Below are 24361 nucleotides of genomic sequence, written 5' to 3' on the forward strand. Positions count from 1 at the left end.
GCTACATTCTATGATGAAGTTGGAAGAAAAGCCAGTTTTAATGTTTGTCTTAGAATAACTGGAAACAACAAATTATGAAATCGTTATATTGTATATTTCTGAAATTCCGTAACTTCATTTCCATTATATGTCACTTCTTGTGAAGTAAGTTTTACAAACACCTGCGTATTCTCGTCTTGCCTCACCTACTGCGAGCTCACTTAATATAATTTTTTAACTGGTCTGTTTCTCTTAAGGCTTTTGTTTTGTTTCTGATGCTACAAAATTCTTCTAAGAAAGGAGCTGAAACAGATGATATATATTTGTGTGTGTGCGCGTGCGCGTGCGCGTGTGGTGTTATTTTCTAAGTAATGTAAGTTTAAAATTTTCATTTAGGTCTGCAACTGTGCGTGTATTTTGTTGGTTTTGACGATAGGTATCTTTTTATTTTCTTAGGATATATGACATCGTGGTCTAAGGCATCCTACCTAGGACTCGTGTTACGGAATGCGAGCTGGAGGAAGAAATTTTCTCATGAAATTTCGGCCAGTGTATGGGACTGGTGCCCACCCAGCATCGTGATGGGGAGCCACGATAGGTAGCGAAACAGGTTATGAAAGCCAGCTATAACGGCTGGAAGGATCATTGTGCTAACCATACGATATCTCCATTCTGGTTGGATGATCGTCCACCTCCGCTTCGGCATGTGGACGTGAGGCCAGCAGTTGGCTGGTCGGCCATGGTCCTTCATGGGCTGTCGTGTCTCGAATTATTATTATTATTATTATTATTATTATTATTATTATTATTATTATTATTATATGACATCATAAATATTTAAAAAACTCTTGTTTTAAATATTTAATCAGAAACTGGAAGATGGAAACAAAACCATAAAAGTTTCAATTTCAGAAATAAAATCTATCGTCATCATAGATGCTCCCTCAACTTGTAGAGCCAGGGGCATCACCCCCACCCTAATAAAATTAATAGGAGTGCCTCATTCCCTCCCAATAATTCGAAAAGATTTCTCACGTCAAAAAAAATAAATTGTTTGAAAGATGAACTAGGACATAAACCAAAAATGGTTATTCCAAATCCATAGAGATGGCTAGCTGCTGCAGTGAACATTTTAGTGACGCAACTCACAACGTCTCCTTCCTTTCTTTTCTCCTGAATTGAGACAGGTGAAACAAATAATGCAATGGTGACTCTACTTCTTTGTGTATGATCCATATTTTTTCAGTTCAGTTCAAATTTTTCAACTAGCGATCGAACAGAAATTGGCCATAAGTGTTGCCAAGCGAAAATAATAATACGAAATTAACAGTATATTAGGTTATATTTTTGCCTGATATCAGTTAAATTATTATTAATGCTCAACATTTTTTCATAAACAGTTAAATTTGTTTAGAAATTTAAAAGTAACTGCTATCAGCGTTCAGTTTCAGTGAACATTTTTGTGATGATAGTTATCGTAGGTGTGTGCTTGTGAAGTGATCAGTGTTGGCGATGTAACTATTGATAATGGATAAATCCTTAATAAAGGAAACTGTCTAAAATAAAACTACAATGAACGGAAACATAATGATAAATGGCAGTGCAGTAGTGGCAGTAGTAGTGGCAGTGAAACTAATAACTCATGTCCATCGTAGCTGCAAGGATCTATGAAGAGTTAGCAAAGTAGTGAAAGAGAAAAAGTACAATAAAATGGTTGTAGTTTTCAACCATCTTTGCTTAAGAAATTTCAATGAGTACTGTATGAAAAATCAAACGTTATTTTCTGAAAAATATGTACCATAAAGAAATAAAAAAAAAAACAGCAATTAAAGTTTCCTCAAGCACTTGTATAGAGTCCTATATCCCCCCCCCCCAATGTTTCAAAGAAGTCGGCGCCTTTGATCGTCATTGTCGCTGTTATTTATCAGTTCTCATTATAAACATCCTCCAGAATAAATGGCATATGATATTCGCTCTCTTGTTTTTTAGAGACAATCCTTTGAGTAAAAGAGACTGAACAGACGACTCCCGTATTGGTATTTCGAAGGCAGGCAATCTACATACAGGTTATCTTTGAACAAGACAAAAAAAGGTCGGTCATACTTCTGGTAACATACGCGTTTGCAGTAGAGTAACAGAATATGAGAAAATATGAAACAAAACAACGAAATTAATTGAAGTAAAATAATTGTATTGAGAGATATTTTAATATAGTAATTGGATACAACAATTACTGTCGCGAGGGGTGACTTTGTGCCATGAGGGTGACTTTTGTGCCATTCACGAAAAACGTATGGAAGTATTCTTTAAGACCGTGACAAGGTTTTAAAGTCTACTTCCTTACGTTTAGTAGTCTTTAAAACCTTGTGATGGTTTTGAAGACTACTTCCTTACGTTTTTTTATGAAATGCTCGAATGGCACAAAGTCACCCTCCTGGCACAAAGTCACCCCGCGCGACGGTAAGCTTTATTAGACTTTTCAGGGGCTACAGCGCAAGTTTAACGTTGTGTAAAAGACATGATCGTGGGTTCGAATTCCTCCTTGTGCATGGACGTTTCTCCGTTTTTAATGTACTACTATCTGTTGTTAACTTGGGTGGAGGCCTGGCGTCGTGTTTACTAAATTACGGGATTTGTATTGTGTGTCTGTATAATATTAGGTTGAAAAAGTCTACTATGGCTACGAAAACCTTTGAATTATAGTTAGTATGTAACCTGTATAAATAACTGAATATCTATTTAATTTAGTTATTATATTACCGAAGCAAGCTCGATATGTATTGCTTACCTCGCCTACCCGCAATGCACGTGACTCCTATCTTTTACGTAATATGACAAATTATACCGTATTTATTGATTATTATCATATGCAGCAAGCACATTTCTTTATGTGGTTAAAATGTTACATTTCATAGAAACGAAGGAGTATTTTAATTATTTAGGTAAGAAAAATAGTTATTCTTCACAAGAAACATTAGTTTACTACTCTCAATAATGATTTAACATAGGTTTCGACGTGTCATATGTGTCATACAATTACAGCGGTTCAAAAAAACCCGCGTTTGACTAGCGCTTAAATCGCAGAGTGGGAGTGGCGCATGCACCAACAAGAATGGTGGAAGGGGGAATCGTATGTGGAGGGGGCAGTAAATTCACAATGGCAGCAATGTTTCATAGGAGATGTGGAGAAAGAGTTACATTAACGAATGGGAATAGAACGGCGATTCGCAATTTCGCTGAATTTAATTATGGTCTAGTTTTAAGTGCCGAGCCTTTGACAGAAAACCAATTGTTCGAAGTGCGAATAGATAAGAAGGTGAGAGGCATTCCATTTCGTGACATCCTGTCACTTTTGTGATTTGATCAATGACAGTTTAATGGTTGTTATAAACCAAAATTTTAGTGTTAATTTTTATAAAACCTTGAGTAAAAAATTAATGTTAAAACTACAGCTTTTGTCTGTTTTATTAAAACCGATTTTCTTATATCTGTATATCACCAAAATGAGAACTCGATAGTCCTAAGTGACAATATTATTTAAATAATTGTGCGTTGAATTATTTTTACAATTTCTCGTGCATTAATATAGTTTTAATAGTAACTTTAACAAGGGTCTAGATGAAATATTACGTAGCTAGACCTATATGACAGTACATTGTCATTGTTTACAAAAGTAAGGTTATGACAGTTTAATGAGCAGAGCAGAAGTTTTCCAATGTATTATTGAGGAAGTTATTATGCTAATAATTACGTGAAGATTGTAATTCATTGAAAGAATTTAATTATTAAGAACTTTGTGTAGGTTAGAAAGTTATATCCGTAGCCTTATGTTATGCAGCTTTATTTGTTCTATTTTGTAATACAGAATAAATTGTAAATGTAGACTTATATCCTGGTAGACTTATATGCGAGCATTGTGCATTCAGTATGGTTTTAGAAAAAAACACCTACATGCATAATATTCTTTACGTACTGCTGTGTTGAATGTACAGTATTGTATTGTTCCGTACAGGACAAAGCTTGTCACCTATGACGATTGAGAAGTTATACTTAATTATTCATTTTTTTTTTCCAATAGCATATATATAGACAGACCAAACTTATTTTGTAATACGTCTTCTCTATTAACATATTCTCTTCCATGTTGGTGCATTCGGTGTTAAGGTTGCATTATGTCTGAATTTGAATCTCTGTTCGATTTTGTGTTGTTCTCAACTCTTGCTGACGCCTACTGAAGACCCTTACCTTACAACATTGTTGTTGTCCTGAATTGACAATATGTAGCTGTAGGAAGTTTTTGTTTCAGTAGTATCTAAAATTTGCTAAAGTCTAGCCTGCTATATCTAAATAAATTTTAGTAAACTTATGTTTTCTAAATGTTATTACAGACGGACTGGAAGGACGAAAAAATTGCAGCAGAACGGCTGAAACAAGCTGTCTTTAATTTAAATATTTTATTCTCATTTACATAAAATGTTATTTAAAGTTCCTAAATAGGCCTCTAGGCACATAAAGATGGACATAATTTAGAACATGTTTACTAGAAATTTGTCTATTTATTTATTTCATCCACTCAACAATATAATTACAGAGTAGAGAATAGTGATAACAGTAGTAATAATATATACATAGAATTGTATAAGAGTAATTTAAACCTAAACGGTTATGCAGGCGATACTTCTTTGAAGATAATTTACGAATACTAGGGCTAAATCCACAAATCTAAATAAATAGCAAGCGAATATAACATGGCATTCTCAGTGAACGAAACAAAAGCATTAACACTATCAAAGAAAACTCAGAAATAGATGGTAAAACAATAGAGCAAGTAATGAAATGAAAATGAACTAGACATTGAAGTTAATAACACAACACAATAATTGATGAAGTAATATATCTACATCAAGTCAGCTATGTTTTTTTCTGTTAAATTTAGATTGTGACATAAAAATTTTAATTTCAAAGTAGGCCAAGATGAAAGTAAAATATCATAATTTTATAATCTTAGAAGACTAGTTTGTCATACATTGTAATCACAGTTTTCTATTTTCTCAGGTAGAATTGCAAAACAATATACCGGTAGGCTACTTTATAGGTTTATTAACTGATAATACTTAATTTATTATTTGATTCGTAATCAATAGAACTGTTAGGCGACTTGACTTTCCATGCCATAGACATACAGGGATCCCCACAGACTCAAGTTGAAATTTGTAATAGACAGGGACTGTGTTGGAGCCCACTTTCTCATATGCATTACTGGTTCCTTGTCACAACTATAGCCTTACAGTTATTTCATGACGAATAAGTACCTACTTCACTGAAGAGAGAAAAAGTAGATAAAGATTGCTGTTGTTAAATAACGTTGAGTTCTTGACAATAAAGCCATTAACACTCTTGCTCTCCAATGTATCTCACACACAGTAAATTTAGAGGAAAGGGCTGGACATCGCTGAAGATGATTCTGATCATTTCTTTCTGAAGACTGTACTATGCACAAAGTGGTGAAGAAATAATTCCAATGTTGTTCAAGTGTTTTGACAAACAGACATGCTCTGTCAGTAACTCCACTTTTTATTGGAGACTCAGGAATTATATTTTGTTGTACAAAAAGTTTCTATGAAGATTGGTCCCACTCCAATCTCTAACAAAGTATGTTGGTGGACGACAAGTGATCATATGCCGGCGTATGGACAAGTTCGTGTACGCTGCCCTATGCATATGGGTCCCACTCCACCCTTTAATGCTTAGCTTTCTTGGGACAGTTACTCTGCACTATGGTAATTAAGCCGACAGAACATTACTACCAGGGACCAGCCTGTGTAGAAACTCCCTATAGGCCTTTATTGAAACATTCTCATCTTTTATTATTTTAAATTTCGTGGACATGGTATGATATAGCTTGATATTTTGAGTTGATTAATCTTTTAACGTTGGAAATGATAAAGTTGACATGGGTTTTGTATAGGGTTGCCAACTTTTTTTGAAGAAAATATGGGAGATTAAGAAATCGACAAAATTTCACATATAAAATTGACAAATATTCCTTTCAGTTAGCTACTAAAAACAACTTTATTCTACACTTCGTCAGCTAGGCTTAAATTACGAGTATTTTGAGACAGATTTCTTTTGTGTAATAGTAGAAGTCGGCTGCAGTTTACAGCTCTGATTTGATTAGATGTGTCGTGCTCCTGTTTCGAACATCTGTCCAATTGTTCATGAGGTGAAACACCCTCTTTGTATGAGAATTACTACTTGGCATGCTTAGAATAAAACCAGCCAGTTCTTCCAGATTTGTAACATTAACATGGTTTCATTTTAAACGGGTGAACACTAAAACCTGTTCTTGGAAAGCATTACTTTCTATGAAGACTGCACATTTCAATGCATCTCTTGAACAACAAAATTCATTATATAAACAATCATCATTCACGGCAAAATGAAATGTTTAGAATAATGATATTTATATTATGCAAAAATAAGGGAGAAAAAGACTCAAAGAGAAGGAAAATACGGGAGCCAGGAGATTAAAAATTAGGGACAAATATGGGAGCTCCCGGGAAATATGGGAAGGTTAGAACCCCTAGTTTTGTAAGATAATACTTTCCTTCTTAGCAAGATGGTCAGCAGCTTCATTACCAGATAATCCACAGTCTGCTGGTACCAATTAAAAGACTATTCTTTTGTTGAGCTTCATCAAATGGTATATTATTTTCCACCAATCTTTTTTTTTTTTTTTTATACTTTTAGGTGACAGATTGGTTGTTATAGCAATAATATCTACTTTAGAATCACTGAATGTAACAGCTTGTTGGAAATAAGAGATCCTCTACAACAGATTTTGTAGTGTCGAATACAAGACTTCAGCTATTCCAAAATTTATAGTTCCATAACCTAAGGATTTGAGGATTTGTAAAAAAGACGAAAGTTAACATAATTTTTATTTTAGTAGGTTATTTTACGACGCTTTATCAACATCTTTGGTTATTTAGTGTCTGAATTAGATGGTGATAATGCCGGTGAAATGAGTCCAGGGTCCAGCACAGAAAGTTACCCAGCATTTGCTCATATTGGGTTGAGGGAAAACCCCGGAAAAACCTCAACCAGGTAACTTGCCCCGACCGGAAATCGAACCCGGGCCACCTAGTTTCGCAGCCAGACGCACTGACCATTACTCTACAGGTGTGGACAAGTTAACATATAGCACCAGCAACTGCTCCATTTTGATTTGACAGTAGGAATCCATCAGTAAAAATATGAAACCTTTCTTTGTTAGGGACTCTCTATGAATAGTTTCCAATGCTGGCAATTTTAAGACATTTTTTGAAGAGTCACTTTTATAGTATCTTCAACCAGGTCCAGATAATACTCTATTTCTATTGTTTGTGTAAGGTTAGTTTTATGAACTAGATTTTCTTTACTTTGTTGAAATATTTCTTAATTTCATGTACTTTAGAGAGAAAGCTTTCTTGAGATTTAAAGTTAACTATGAAGTTTCTTAGCTCCCAATTGCTAAATGAAAAGAAAAAAAGAGTAGAGTCGGAAATCTCATACTTTTAATGAAATGGAAGATAGATTGAAATATATACAGAGTGAGTCAGCCAGGGTTAGACCAGCGTCAGCGGAAAGTTGTATGCATAGTAACTGCTGCGCCATCGCAGTGATCAGACCTCTTGCTCGCGTACGTTTCGTGTTTAGTTATGTAAACACGTTCACACAGTGAGGGTGCAGCTGTATACTGTACATTTAGAGTGCAGTAGTGTGTCCAGTATGAAATATGGCCTTGAAAAACGAGTGTTTATTTACGACAACTTTGTGAAATACGAATTTTGGAGAACAATTGTAACAAACTTCCGTCAGTCATTCCCTGATTCGCCAGAGCCTTCTAAAGAAATTTCGTACAACTGGATCAGTATTGGATAAGAGACGAACATGTGTGAAGCGTGTTCTCACTGAGGGGATGTTAGATGAAATTGGCCACCAACTAGAGAGAAGTCCTACGACATCATCCCGTCGTGTAGCTCAGCAGGTAGGGATGTCACAGTCTTCAGTGATAAGAGGTACGAAACAATTAAAATTAAAACCTTACAAAATTCGTGTAGTTCAGAGGTTAACGGAACCCGATTATCAGAGGAGACTAAGGTTTAGCATGTGGTTCCAACAGTTAGTGTATGATGGACTACTGGTGCTTGACCCTACCTTAATTTTTTATATTGAGGAAGTATGTCTCCACCTCAGTGGTTACGTGAACACTCAAAACACTTGTTACTGGGACAGTGAAAATTCGCATTGTTTTCATGAACAACCACTACATGACAAAAATAGTGATATGGTATACAATGATCGAAGACTTATTGGTCCCATTTTCTTTGAGAAAACAGTCAACGCACAAAGATATACACAGTTCATACTCCGTCCATTTTTTAATGAGCTGAGTGAGGATGAAAAGTTATACAATTATTTCATGCAGGATAATGCCACAGCTCACACTGCTCATGTCTCTATGACTGTCATTTAAAAAGTGTTTGATAACAGGGTGGTAAGTCGTGGATTATAACCAACTCGATCTTCAGATTTAAATCCCTGCGATTTTTATTTATGGGGCACATTGAAAAGTAAAGTTTACGCGAATAACCCATATTCACTTGAACTCAAAATATCCGGCATGAAATTCGAGCCATTCTGGAGAATGAACTGTTGCGAGTTGCTGGACATGTCTTCAGGAGATGTGCAGCATGCCAGATATCACAAGGACGTCATTTCGAACATGAATTGTGAATTCGATAAGTACATCATTACACAATATTAACCGAAAAAACGTGGAATGAATCCTCCGCATATGGTAGCATTGTTACGTATGAATCAGCTGCCGTGAGTGCGGTTAGGAGTCTAACCCTGGCCAGTTCACCCTGAGGTACTACAGCCCTCAGCGAATGCATTCCAGTTTTCGATATCACGTCTTTCTCTTTCCCCCTTTTCCTACCAACTATATTTGTACTGATCTTATCAATTACTTTTGCTGGCATACTATAGTCTTGCTGCTTATCCTGTCCATTAAATCTACCTCATATCAGTGTTCTTAACTTGGTATTTTATATGTACCTGTCTTTGGCCATAATAGGCGTATTATTCTCTGCATCTTATTTTCAAATTCTTCAGCATCTGCTTCTCCCAGGGGATTACAGTGGAAGCTTTGCAAGAGCATGATTTGAATGTGACCAAGCTTTCAGTCAGATTTATGTAACACGTTACAAGCAGTTGCAGTGTAATTCTAAAGATTGTATGAATTATTTTTTAAAATAAATTAATCTCAGTGAGTAGATGGAATAAATTGATGTGAATGAAGGGAGTTTTCTTTTCGCCATAATTCCTTAACAGTTCTCAATTTCATTCCATTCTTTCAGAAATGAGTTCCGGAATTTTTTCCTCTGAGGGAAAAACAGCCAGAACTGACCAACTATTACCTATTTTATTGCTGAGGGTATGGAAATCTGTAACTGTCTCCCCCAGTTTCTTTTAATTACTTCAATTTTATTTTTCTTTGCTGAATTATGTACTTTTATGCCACATGTTTGCTTATTATTTGGGGGGTTCAACTTTCAGTTTCGAACATTTGTTATTCTGATAGATTGTATCGTTTATTTTATGGACTTGAGTTGGTAGGTGCAGGAATAGTACTAGTACTTTCAGACGTTATAATTACATCTCCGCAATTCTTTTTCTGTTCAGTAAGTCATATTTATTCCGACATTTCACCAACTTCACAACTCAAAACATTATACAGGATAGGGCTAGTGATTGAGCAGTTTTAATTGGAATATTATTTTGTTCTTATTGGACTAGTTAGAGCATCCGAAAATCTAGTAAATTCCGATCTTAAAATTGCAAGAACTAAGCTCTATACCTAAACAATTTAGCTCCTTGATTAAAAAAAACCAGACTTTATTCGGGTTTAAAATGTCATAAAGACTATGGGTGCTATTCATAGACATTTCGCTAGCCCAAGTTACGAGCGTGCTAAACAGGATTCATATCATATCATATCGCTGACACTGGTTTATGAATACAAAAAACGTTAGTTCGCTGATCATCCACAGAAATCTCTCGCTAAGAATGTCTATGAATACGGCCCTATTAGTTTTGTCTGAATATGATTTAATGAAAATAATAATAATGATGTGCTAGAGTAGAAAGTTACCCAATTACTTTTCAATTTTCTTAATGTTCGAAATGATTGGAGTCATTTTAACATAAACAGTGGCTTGTAAATGACAATACGTTCTCATTTATTAATTTATTCGTGTTTATTAGTCATTTTTCTTGAATTTCAGTTAAGCAGATTATGTAAATATTTAAAAGAAGGATGCCTGATGTGCTGTAATCGCAAATTTTGAATATCTCCAAATTACAACCAAAGCCACCACTTTTCGTTCTGTTATTTAAACGACTAACTTTACATTAATTTTGTAAAAATCGTGTAAGTAGATCTGCTTTTATCCTGAAACTTCCTTTACAAGCTCTGATTTGTGCCATATGTCTGGACCAAACATTCCTTGGGACAAACAGTCCATGCTTTTCTTATGTAAAATATCGAGAAAAAATTTACTGCCAAAATTGTGTTAGTTTTAAGTGAAATTTAAAATAAATTTGTTATTAGAGTAAAGCCTGTATTTAAGGTGCATATATTTATGAACGTGAACAAAACCAACCCAGTAGTGTAGGAAAAAAAATTGTACATGGCATGTTGAACATTACATTTTCAAATTGAAGAACATTGGAAACTTCTTGTATTTCCGGGAAAATTTCGAAATTGACTTTCCGCATTATTATTTCCATGTACAGTACTTCGTAATGAGACAGTAAAATTAAAAAAAAAAAAAAAAAAAAAAAATGTATTTTGTTTCATTGTTTGACTTCTTGATCCCACATGAAGGCACTTTTGAGAGTAACGTAAAAATAATGTTAATGGTTATTTAGATTAATAAAAAATAGCAATTTTAGTTCATTTATAAACCAGAGGGCCTGGATTCAAACCCCTGTCGATCCATCCTGACTTTATAACTTGTGTTGGGCAAGTCCATAGTCCAGGCAACACAGGTTTTCTGTAGGTATTCTGGTTTCCTTGTGACAACCTAACAGTTCTTTCACCAACATCATCATAATCACGAGTGTAATGAAGACTCACTGCATTGCCTGTGCTGTACTCTGGATAGTCTCTGAAAAACCAAGTGGTTTATGCTTCTCGGCACTAGCGACATCTATGAGCCATGCTCGTATTTGGAGCATGTAATAGCAAGTTAAGGGCCTTGCCACTACGGACATAAAAGTTCACTTTGAGTTTAATTTTTTTTATCGAAGTACATTATATAAATACCATCGTAAGGTAATATTTTTTATTCTGTTTTTACATCATACTCTTTGAATTGTCAGTATAGTACCAACCTTCCTAATAATTTTGTCGGACTTTTAATAAATAATAATCTACAAATTTAATAGAACATTGTTAAGCAAGTTCTACACAATTATGTTTTGTGAATTATTTTTTCACAGACTTTATTTTATGAAATAATTTTAAAATATGGGGTATGTGAATAAGTACGGTTGTAAGGTTACTTTACATTTGAATAGATTTTCTAGTAGGCCCAGCTGATACAATACAAATTTATGTAATCGCAAAAATAATGGATAAAATAAGCGAATTATATTATATAAAGTGCTTAACAAGTATTAAGTCACATTGTATCCATACTGATTTTAATATTTCAGATTATAATGATCAATAGAAAGATTTAGAAATGTTATGTATTGATTGTAGACAGTGTTACTTTCCGTAGACAAGGTTATCATTTTCAAAGATAAGCTTGGTATGTCCTGCACACTCAGGAACAGATTTATGTACCATATGCAAAAAAAAAAAAAAAAAAAAAAACACAGTGATTACTTATTATCCAATTTAGTCTTCTTCTCTGACGTGTGTTGTGAATTTCTTATTGAACAAAATAATTGTAAGGGAGATGTGCTGAATGAACATTGGTTTTCCAAGCCAATGCTATACAAGCATTTCTCCAAATGACACTAGATCTATGTCATCGACCCTGAATAGAATCTGTAACTCAAAAGAATCTTAAAGTAAGTACATAGGCCTACTGGTATACTGAAATTTGCTTGTTCGTTTGTAAGAACAGACCTCAATTTCGTTTTTTACAAGCTGTAAACATATTTTGAGTAGATATATATGTTTAACACAAGTCATAAGCAATGATTTTAAATGGAATTATCACATTTTATTTCTTTAAAGGTTGTATGGGTTGTTTCTTTCTTTATTTTATTTTATTTTATTTTTTTTTTTCAAAATAAAACTAGGAGAATTAGCTAGCATGTCTTGTGGTTAAGTTAATAGATGTCCATCAATCAGATTGGTCTGGCAATGTTTTGCCATTGGGAAAGCATTGCACCACTTGGATATTAATACTTTAGTAACTTATTTTGCTGACGTACTTACTTCAATTACTTATTAGAAACAATGGAATGGTAGACTTACTTACCATTACATTAGACAATTGCAGTGTTCACCCGCTGCTCTTAAACATGCGTCAGTCCTGTTGAAAAGATTGCAGAAAACTGCGTGAAGTTTATTTTGTAATTAGTACCTACTCTGTGTCATCGAGTTTTTCTTCTGCAGAAATAGGAATGGGCATAATTCTTGTGTACTTATTGTCTAAAAGAGTTCAATGTTTTTGCATATTTTTCACAAACTTAAAAATTGTTTGTGATGATGGAACTTGTATTCCGGGATAATTACAATAAAATTTCCTCTTGCATGATTTATAAGAATGTTTTTTCACGTCACTGTTGTAAATGAATATTCCTTGTTCTAAATTATATCGAATTCTTACCACATTAGACAACATTAACACTGAACCACGCACAGAGCAATGAACATGTCAAACTGGCACACCACACAACAACTGAACTGCATCTAAAACCAGTTATCAGCTATTATGACGTGCAGCGGCCGACCTGGATTATGCCAGGAACACAGTTCGACCAATTTTGGCTGTTTCCAGTCAACCTAACCGGCAGACATCCGAAATATGCTTTCATCCTTAACTAATCCCAGTGACAGACATTTAGGAGTTTACTATAAAAGAAACATTTTTGTCACTTATTATTCTTCTCTGTCGAAAGTCGTAACATACAAATTTTGCACTAACATTTGAAAATTATTTAGTTTTTTCCCCACTAGACTCTGCCAAACTTCCATTAGAGAATATGTTGCTGAATCAAAACAGTAAGCAACCAATGATTAATAGACTATCACTCAACAAAAAATTAGTCCCTGTAAGAAATTACTCCATAAGATTTGGGTGTGACTAGAAAAAGATGTCTCATTGTTATTTCACTTCTTTGTTTTCAGATTAACTCATGGAGTGGAAGTGTTGAAATAGGAGTGACGTCTTGTAATCCAGAATCTTTGGAGTTTCCTTCTAGTGCCACAGATCTTCGAGATGGTTCCTGGGTACTTTAATTTACTTTTAATGTCCATATTGCAGTAAATACTACTTTGTATTTAGGGTGTACGGAAAATGTCGTTCAAGAACAGCATTGCAGGATAGAGGACGTACTGTAGTTTCAATTAACTTAAGTCTAGAAACGATCATTTTACGATCACTCATCACAAAGGTATCATTGTGAATATCTGTCTGTAAAATGGGTAACAGTGTGGGGATATGAGAAAATATGTTAATACATGCTATTACTTGTCTATTGCGACGTTCAGGACACCTTTAACAGCGACTGACAATATTGCTAGGGCAATTCTCATACAGGGCAGGATGTATGTCAGAGTACTCTATTTTACTGTATTCCATCACGATGCTTTGCCTTTAAATGAACTTACATTCAAAATCGCTAATGCTTCAATACTACTGTTTAATCAACTGTCCAAATACAGATTTGAACCTCATAAGCGGCACCAATAATTACGATTAAAGAGTAATGGAACGGAGAAAAATTCTCTCCGGCGCCGGGATTTGAACCCGGGTTTTCAGCTCTACGTGCTGATGCTTTATCCACTAAGCCACACCAGATACCACCCCAGCGTCGGACAGAATCGTCTCAGATTAAGCTCCAACTCTTGGGTTCCCTCTAGTGGCCGCCCTTTGCACTACGTCATAGATGTCTATGAACGTAGGACCGAAGTCCACACATGTGCTGAGGTGCACTCGTTATGAGTGACTAGTTGGCCGGGATCCAACGGAATAAGCGCGTCTTAAATCACGAAGTGATTTACGCATATTATATATTATTTTAATGTACCGAAGTACATATGATATTTCCATGCAGATATTCTGCGTCATCATACGATTAAAGAGTAATGGAACGGAGAAAAATTCTCTCCTGCGCCGGGATTTGAACCTGGGTTTTCAGCTCTACGTGCTGATGCTTTATCCACTAAGCCACACCGGATACCACCCCGGCGTCGGACAGAATCGTCTCAGATTAAGCTCCAACTCTTGGGTTCCCTCTAGTGGCCGCCCTTTGCACTACGTCATAGATGTCTATGATCGTAGGACCGAAGTCCACACATGTGCTGAGGTGCACTCGTTATGAGTGACTAGTTGGCCGGGATCCAACGGAATAAGCGCCGTCTTAAATCACGAAGTGATTTACGCATATTATATATTATTTTAATGTACCGAAGTACATATGATATTTCCATGCAGATATCCTGCGTCATCATACGATTAAAGAGTAATGGAACGGAGAAAAATTCTCTCCGGCACCGGGATTTGAACCCGGGTTTTCAGCTCTACGTGCTGATGCTTTATCCACTAATAAGGCAAACACTCATGAGGCAACTAAGCCAGGAAATAATGGGATAGGGTGGTCAGTTCCTTTCCCCTCCATTGCATACATCACTGACTAGTAATAGCGTAGTACACTAATCGGACTTCAGATGCAAACAAACAAGTGTTGTTCCTCTAACACATGTCAAGTGAGATGTACTGCCTGATAATAGATATACGTACTACTAGTAGAGCTGCAGCCAGGAAGTCAAAAGGAGGATAGCAATGGCAAAGGAAGCTTTTAATAAAAAAAAAAAAAGGAGCATCTTCTATGGGCCTCTGGAAAAAGAACTGAGGAAGAGACTAGTGAAGTGCTTTGTGTGGAGTGTTGCATTGTATGGGACAGAAACATGGACAGGGTTGCCAGATGTCCCAATTTGGCAGGACATATCCCAATTTACACATAAAAATCCCGAGTCCCGCTTCGATTTGAGGTGGGATGCAGAAAGTTCCATCTTTAGAAAATTAACATCGTTTATATTATTTTATCTTTATCTGACAGTGAATCAGTGGCGCATATGATGTTTCTAAACATATAAAAGGAGACGTTCATCAGAAATGCATGGTACAGAGAATGGTAAAAGCTTGTTGAAAATGCTGAAGTTCAGTGATAAATATGTAGGAAGTTCTGAAAATGTATACTGTATGTTAAATGGTGAGTTTGAAGCAGTAATATGCTAAGGTATGAAGTAAATATTAATTTAACTATCGATAAATTTTATGTCATTGTTATCAATTAATAAACATTAAAATTTAACCTACTTAAATATTTTGCCACGTGTAATTCTGTAGAATTTTGAAATTTGTGCTTTACATTTAATAATGAACATCTGGGGAAATCTATGAGACAGAACCACTATTAAGTCATTAAATTAATAATTTGGCATAAATAGCTATTGCCACAAGTTCTTCAGAAAGATGCCAGAGAAACGTGATGTAACTTACAGCCAGATAAATATTGTTTTATACCTGGAAACCTGTACCTACAGATGGCTCAAACTAGCAAGCTGCTTCGTTCACTCTGGCGCATAGAGCACATCTCCCCTACCACTGTCTGCCTACTGCTGTGTACTGTGGACTAGAACGATAGAGCTCGGTTCTAATAAAAGTTGCAAAGGCTGTATTCTGTGTAAGAAATGTCTATGTGTGGCTGTCGTTTATGATGAGTAGTGCATTATTGGGCATTCTTCATAGTCAAACTCGCGAGGTGATATATAATGTGATGGCATTCGTGAAAAAAGAAAGGGAAGCTGGGATATTTCTCATTGATGTTATGAAGGTGCGGGAAAGAGTGACAGCAGCAATAGGAGTTTCTAAGATGACGTTAATTAGGACTGCTGCAAACAACACTACATTCAAAATGGATGACGACAGAGCATTGACAAGAAAAAAAAATTAATGAAATGAAGAATCTTGGAAGAAGAATTGTGAAAAATGCATGAAATATGAAGAGGAATATGTAAAGCAGATTCTTCTAATAGAAGAAGCTGTGGACAATTGCATTATTCATTTAGGTGAGGAGTCTGGAGAATAAGAAGAAGGAGGAGGAGGAGGAGGAGAAGGATAAAAAGAAGTAAGCAGTTATTCAGATGGATATTTATCGGGAGTAAAGGAGATCCCTTTGGAATTACTAAATAGATACTCAATTGTCTCTTCCTTTAATTTTTTGTTCATATTGTGTAGATAAATAAGTGATCTGTTTTCCTCCCTTTACAGTGAAAAATTAAAATTTAATGACAACACTATAATCTACACTTTGGGCACATATAAATAGAAGAATGGTGGAACATTTAGATCAATCATATATTATACTAATGAATATACCTTTGCAATTAGAAAATAAATCTCTAGCACCAATAATATTAAACGAATTATTATGTATTAAAATACTGCTCGATATATTATAGGGAAGATACACCTTGAATACATTATCAAGAGGTAATGTGATTATACATAGGTATTGGAGCGTAGGTGGGCCCCCTTCGTTCGCTGTACTACCTCCTCTCTCCAGGCAGCTTCCTAGCTTGAGTTATCTCTATAATATGTTTTTTGTAATAAAATTGCAATTTTTAGATTCATATTAGTTTCTTCAACTGCATATAAAGGAATAATTTTTATTCAATTTTTTTTGTACAGTCATGAAAATGTTAGCTCTGTCCATATTCATATTACTTTTCCTTTAAGACAAAACGTGAAAGTACTGTACATGATGGAAAAATGATGTCCCTCCTTGGTAGATCTAAAATCTGGCAACCCTGAACATGGACATTTACGACGAAGTGAAGAGAAACAAATAGAAGCATTTGAAGTGTGGATAGGGAGAAGAATGGAGCGTGTGAAGTGGACAGAATAAGAAATGAAGTTGTGTTGGAAAGAGTAAGTGAAGAAAGAATGATGCTGAAACTTATCAGCAAGAGGAAAATAAATTGGTTAGATCACTGGCTGAGAATAAACTGTCTCATGAAGGATGCGCTGGAAGGAATTGTGAACAAGAGAAGAGTTCGAGGCAGAAGAAGATATCAAATGATAGACGACATTAAGATATGTGGATCATATGCAGAGACTAAGAGTAAGGCAGAAAATAGGAAATATTGTAGAATGCTGGGTTTGCAGTGAAAGACCTGCCCATGGGCAGAACTCTTATGTACGTACTACTAGTGGGACAATGAATTTAAATACTATTATAGTCACAATCATGCCATGGTATGAAAGAAAAATTTCACAACCTCGAGCGGGAATCGAACCTGCGACTTCCTGTTCTCCGGTCAGGCGCTCTACCACTGAGCTATCGAGTTCGTCTCACGCCAAAAGTGGTAGAGTGCCTGACCGGAGAACAGGAAGTCGCAGGTTCGATTCCCGCTCGAGGTTGTGAAATTTTTCTTTCATACCATGGCATGATTGTGACTATAATAGTATTTAAATTCATTACTATGTCACATCAACGGACGTGAATACGTCACCAAACATCGTAAGATGAAGATTACATTAGTAGGACAATATTTTGTCTGTCTTCTAATCTTCAATACGTGAATATTCTTAATTTATTGTAGTACTATGATAAAACACCTGCTCTTTTCTTCTGCTCTGTCGGTTCCTACAATGTAGTGTGTGGGTCACAATGCCCCTGCTCTGTTTATGTAACTTTTAGATTAATCACTTCTGATAACACAGAAGAAATCTCAATAAGCATAGGAGACTCCTTTTTAGTATTTAGTGTGTAGTATAGTATAGTAGTATAGTGTAGTATTTAGTAGTAGTGTGTGGGTCACAATGCCCCTGCTCTGTTTATGTAACTTTTAGATTAATCACTTCTGATAACACAGAAGAAATCTCAATAAGCATAGGAGACTCCTTTTTAGTATTTAGTGTGTAGTATAGTATAGTAGTATAGTGTAGTATTTAGTAGTAGTGTGTGTGGGTCACAATGCCCCTGCTCTGTTTATGTAACTTTTAGATTAATCACTTCTGATAACACAGAAGAAATCTCAATAAGCATAGGAGACTCCTTTTTAGTATTTAAAGTCAGATTTTGATCGAAGCTTAATTAAGACTACATTAATCTGCAGAAATACAGCCCTGTTTAACTTGTAGGTATAGTTTGAGTTAGAGAAAAGTTCTTACCTTGGTACTTGTTATGATACTCTCTCTCACGTCTCGTTCTTTTTGGACGAAATTTTCCTAACAACCAGTATATGTTGTGCTTTAACTTATATGTATAAATCTTAGACAAGTCAGTGACTAGGACATCGTGTGAGGTAGAGAATGCGTAGAAGAATGAGAGATTTTAAAAGAGAAAGGGTGATATTTTTTGATTATCATATTTTTGCCAGTTTTGAACATTTGAGGTAAGTTTACTCATACTGCTTTGTGGAAACACTTCTGTGATAAAAGTGTAGTTTAAAATTATGTATATTGCAAAAAAAATTGTCTGAAAGCATTTAAAGAAGACAGCTTAAACTCTGCTCAGAAGTACTTTCTTTTAACGTCCTTCAACGGAAATATTATACTTTGGAAGAGAAAAAAAAAATAGATAATTTTAATTTATGTCTCCTGTATAATTCAGTGGTAGCTAGTGTGGTTACCAACTATTCTTTCGATTCAACAAATGGAGTTGAATGTGTGTCCACATTGTGCCAGTAGGTCTAAAGATAAAACAGATGCCAAAGAGTGAATTCTTAAAAAAATAGTTTCATCACCAATTCTTTGGACCAAGGATTTTTTAATTCGTGAACTATGATTTTATTCGATTACTGTCTGGATAAACTTATGTTTCTTGTCAACTATTTTGTTATCAGTAAGATCGTACGTGTATTATATTTGAAGAACTTGCATTTACACATTTAACACTATTTTCATTATATTTTGTGCAGATTATGTCGGGTAACTCTATCCTCAAGGATGGGAGATCTGTGGTGGAAGTGTATGGCGTTGACCTAGACAAACTGAAGGAGGGTGACCGCATTGGAGTGATGAGGACATCAGAGGTATTGTATGCTGACATCAGCGACATTTAAATTATAGATATTTTGAGCAAACTTCTAAGATGTAGAGTTTTTGTATAATGTTTCTTTATTTTGAATAAATGCAGACTTTTTGTAGAGATTGTTTTCATTATATTAACAAATATTTGAGTCATAATATGTGCAGAAATTTGAAGCAATAGAAAGAGAGTGAAAGAAGAGGAGAAGAAGAAAGAGAACAACAGTAAAATAGGAGTAATAATAATAATAATAATGATAATAACAACATTAATAATAATAATAATAATAATAATAATAATAAAATAATAATAATAATAATAATAATAACAACAACAATAACATAATATAGAATAACTCTTCTCGGGTTCTCAGCCAGGTGAGTTGGAGATTAGCTTCCAAGCTTTCGACGGCTAGCTCTGCCATCTTCTTCAGGGACGAAGTGACTTTGTCCCTGAAGAAGATGGCAGAGCTAGCCGTCGAAAGCTTGGAAGCTAATCTCCAACTCACCTGGCTGAGAACCCGAGAAGAGTTATTCTACATCAAACGCCGGGAAAGCCTCAAGTCATACAATAACATAATATGTTGGTTTGTGTCATTCTATGATGATTTTCTGTTTCCTATCCTCCATCTATCACGGTCTTCCCAATCACTATCTTTAATAATAACAATAATAATAATAATAATAATAATAATAATAATAATAATTGTAATAATAAAAGGTATTGAAGTTTCATCAGATAGATGTCATACATATTAAGAAGCTGAGAATATCTTGAAATATAAGAATATGATGATTTACATGTAACATATTATGTGGAGCACCAAAACTAAAATCGTAGTACCATTAATTAGGCCTAATTGGAAATATATCGTATTTATTTCGAAATTATCCTGGGAAACATAGCATCAAAAAATGTCAAACAACAGCTCTCTTGCAAACTGCAAACAAAGTGTAAAATATAGTCTAATTTGTATTGGTTATGTAGAAATATCTGTAAATACGTTTGTGCAATAGTAATAATAATAATAATAATAATAGCACTGGCCTTCTATACTCGAAGTTGCGGGTTTGATCCCGGCTCAGGTCGATGGCATTTAAGTGTGTTTAAATGCGACAGGCTCATGTCAGTAGATTTACTGACATGTAAAAGAACTCCGAGACAAATTTCTGGCACACCGGCGACACACTGATATAACCTCTGCAGTTGCGAGTGTTGTTAAATAAACCATAATTAAAATTTTTAATAATATTAATAATAATAATAATATGTTCATGTAATTGGGCAGTAATATCAAATCATCATTGAGGTAGTCCTACACAACTTTCGACTTGTAACTCAAGTCTAACAGATTACTGCCCGCAGAAGAAACAAAGAAACCCGATAAAGGATAGATTACAAGTTCCCTTTCTCCCTTTTATACGTTTTACTTATCTTCTCCCTTTTCAAGTAACTTCAGCTTCCGTTAGACTTTTCATTCCTGTATATCATTAAAACTTGTACAAAGTTAGGCAGTATGATTCATTATTGTGAGTGTAACAAATAAAGTTACATGGTGAGGATTTTCCGCGACGTGAGAGGGTGGGACAGGTATTGTGAACAGGTTTTAGAAAGCAGTTAAAAATTATATTTGAATATTTGAATTTTCAATATCTCTTTTAGATAAATCTCACTGTTAAGTGTTTGTTGATAACTTATACATTGATTTAATTCATATTCATTTATTGCGTCCAGCTGATCATAAACGTGATATGGGACATGTCAAAAGTAACACAATTACTAAGATACAATATACAAAATTTCAACATTAATTATAAATCATCATCATCATCATCAGCCTTCAAGTGTTAGACCCCAGTGGATCTGTTACGGTCTCTTGCCAGTGTTTCCTAGGTCTTCTTAAATTTCTTCGACCTCTTGGGACATACGATAAAATCTGCCTGGGCCATCTGGAGCGATCCATCCTCTTGACATGTGTCTGCCACTGAAGCCTGTATTGCTGCAAATAATGGACAATAGAGTCTGTTTTTAATTCCTTCAGAATATCTACATTCCGATGATGGTCGAGAAGAGAGTATCCAGCAGTTTTTCGCATGACTCTCATTTCGGCAGTTGTTAGTCGTCTTTCGTCACATTTTCTTACTGTCCATGCTTCACTGCCATAAGCCAAACCTGGTCATGCGAGAGTTTTGTAGATTTTCAGCCTTGTATGTCTTTGTACTTGGAAAGGTTTGAATACACTGTTAATAGTTCCAGCAATTTTTAGAAATTTTGAGATTTTGTTGTCTAAATCACCATCAGTGATGTATGATAGATTATAACCTAAATAGTTGAATGAATTGACATGTTCTATTAATGTGCCATTTATAATGATTTTGGATGGAATTGGATCTTTTCCTAAAAAGGCCATGTTTTTGGTTTTTTCGGTTGATATTTCCATATTCAATTTTGAAGCAGTTATTTGTAAGTTGTGGACGGCTCATTACAGTTCATCTTTTGATGTTGCAATGATAACTTGATTGTCAGCAAATGGCAGAGTGTCGAGACAAGTGTTCCGGTTGATTTATATTCCGGCATGATGGCCTTGCCTCCAAATTTTGAGGATGTGGTTCATATATATGATAAACAAAAATGGTGAGAGCCCACATCCTTGTCTAACACCTTGATTTATTGGAACCCAGTTATAATTTTAAATAATTTCAACATTAACAAATAACAACCACAAGAACAGATGCAACACTTTACAGGACAAATCACATTTCGTTTAACAGTCTAGAGTCAATTTCGACCTATGTGTCCTTTATGTGAAGACATTCTCTTCTCGAAGTCAGGATCTGGAAAAGAGGAAGTAAAATTTTTGAAGTAAGGCGTTATTGTTCTATTCTGTTACGACATTTTGCAGTAAGTTCGTTCATACTATAAAAGCAGTTTTTGATTAAAATTTTGTAAAGAGCTTTCTTAAATTTTTTATGTGAAGATATTTCTTTAAGGTAATTTGATAGGCTATTACACATAAGACCAGCATGAATGAAACTATTTTTATATAGAGTTGTGTTAAAACTTTCACTAAATATATTAGCTTTATTTCTTGTATTGTGCTTGTGTGTATCTGAATTTGTAGGAAAGCTATACAAATTATATTTGATAAAATTTAAAGTTTCATAAATATTAATACAGGGTAATGGCAAGATATGTAATATTTTGAAGAATAGCCTGCAGCTGGTAGTTTGAGATACTTGAACTATGGCTCTAATAGCTCTCTTTTGTAGTTTAAATATTTGGATTGCATTAGGCGAATTATTGCAAAAGATTATACCATAGATAGGTGAAAGTATGCAAAGTACAATGTGCGAGCGGATCCAATAGATGATACTCTTATTAGTAATCGCAAAGCAAAGCAAATTTTACTTAATTTTTTTCCTAGTTCCTGAAGGTGTACAGACCATTTTAAATGTTCATCTAGCCATATACCAAGAAATTTTGTGTTGTTAGAATACTGAATTGTTTTATTTTGATACTCTATAACTGGCCACTCAGAGTTATTGTTTTGTGAATAATGAAAAGAAATGGCTATGGTTTTCGACTTATTATCAGTCTGTTTCTCTAAAACCATTTAACTAGTTGATTTATTGTCCTTTCTATAAGAAAACACATGGTATTGACATCATTTCCTGATAAAAAGATACTGGTATCATCTTCAAAAAAAGTTGGTTCTCCATGACTCATGTATGACTCTAAATCGTTTATATATATATATATATATATATATATATATATATATATATATATATATCTCAAAAATGGAATATGCTTTTTAACTGAATGAAAATGCAGTCATCCATTCTCAGTTACGAGAATTCAATAGCTGAATTCATCAAATTAATTATATTTCAAATAGGTAATTAGATTGTTAATAAAATAAAATGTACGGTAATAATAAAATACAAACAGTGATTGAAGTGTAGAATTTGTAGTGTGGGTGCTAATACAATCCATAGGAAATAGCCACTCTAAATGTATTTCGACTGTGTTTCAGAGTGAACTTGTGTTTTATGTGAATGGAGTATCACAAGGAGTAGCAGCAGATGACCTCCCGTCCCGAGTATATGCTGTGGTTGACCTATATGGGAAATGTGCACAAGTTACTATAGTTGAATCTGAAATATCGGCACAAGACTCTGAGAGTGAGTTATATGTTGTATCTTTAATCCTCTGTTATTCAGTTTTAGTTGTAGTGTAATATACGTGTCTTGGTTGGTCCAGTATAAAATGCAGCTTATTAAGTTTCCACTAAACATTTCTAGTTATTTGCATTTTCGAGTTTCATTTGTTGAGAATCCTTTCTTCAAGTATTCCGTTCAGAACTTAATTATTTAAACTGCAAAGTTATTGTAGTCATTTAACAAACTAGAGTCAGTTAAAGGAATAAACTTAATGCAAGAAGTTTCAATAACTTACTTACTTTATAAAGTTTAAAATAAGAAATAAGGACAGCATTTTCCATTAAGCAGTATATTATATCCTCTTACGCATCATTATGCTGCAGATCGTAAAATGTGTCTTAAGAAAGTGCCTGTGAGTAGACACCCATTAATGCAAGGAATGTTGTTGTTGTTGTTTTCTAATTCCAGGTGTTTGGCAATAAAGTCATTTGTCCTCTTGCACTCCAATATTTTTCAAAGATATTGTCATGGTCAGCCACTGAAGCACAGATTTTGAGGTGTTCCGAATCCATTGATGACAAGTTGTAGCCGATTTAAGTGAAAACCATATTTTAACGTTTTGGTGGCGATTACACTTATGCTAATTAACTGTGAAGTTCTACCTGTTGGATCCACCACAGAGAAATATTGGAGAGCAAGAGCGCTAATGGCTTCATTGTCAAAGCCCAGCATTGGATAACAACACAACAACAACATTTTGGTGGCTACTTCATCCACACACAACCCCCAGTATGTCTGGAGGACCACACCTGCTGTTGGTCGACGAGTCTACTAGACCTAGTTGGGAGATCTTGTTGATCACCAGCTTTCCCTCCTTAAGCCACTGGAGG

The 24361-nt window shown here is 34.8% G+C and overlaps 1 protein-coding gene across 1 annotated transcript in view; it reads left to right on the forward strand.

Annotated features, from left to right (window-relative positions):
- The first annotated feature begins 3123 nt into the window (after positions 1-3123).
- Neurl4 (neuralized E3 ubiquitin protein ligase 4) overlaps positions 3124-24361 on the forward strand; it is a 124415-nt gene continuing 103177 nt past the window's right edge. The window contains exons 1-4 of the mRNA XM_069834575.1: positions 3124-3295; positions 13397-13498; positions 19199-19312; positions 23345-23492. Coding sequence (XP_069690676.1) covers positions 3137-3295; positions 13397-13498; positions 19199-19312; positions 23345-23492 — 523 coding nt within the window. The 5' untranslated portion in view covers positions 3124-3136. The remainder of the gene's footprint in view (positions 3296-13396; positions 13499-19198; positions 19313-23344; positions 23493-24361) is intronic.

This window comes from Periplaneta americana, chromosome 9 (genome assembly GCF_040183065.1).
Source record: "Periplaneta americana isolate PAMFEO1 chromosome 9, P.americana_PAMFEO1_priV1, whole genome shotgun sequence".
NCBI classification, from domain to species: domain Eukaryota; kingdom Metazoa; phylum Arthropoda; class Insecta; order Blattodea; family Blattidae; genus Periplaneta; species Periplaneta americana.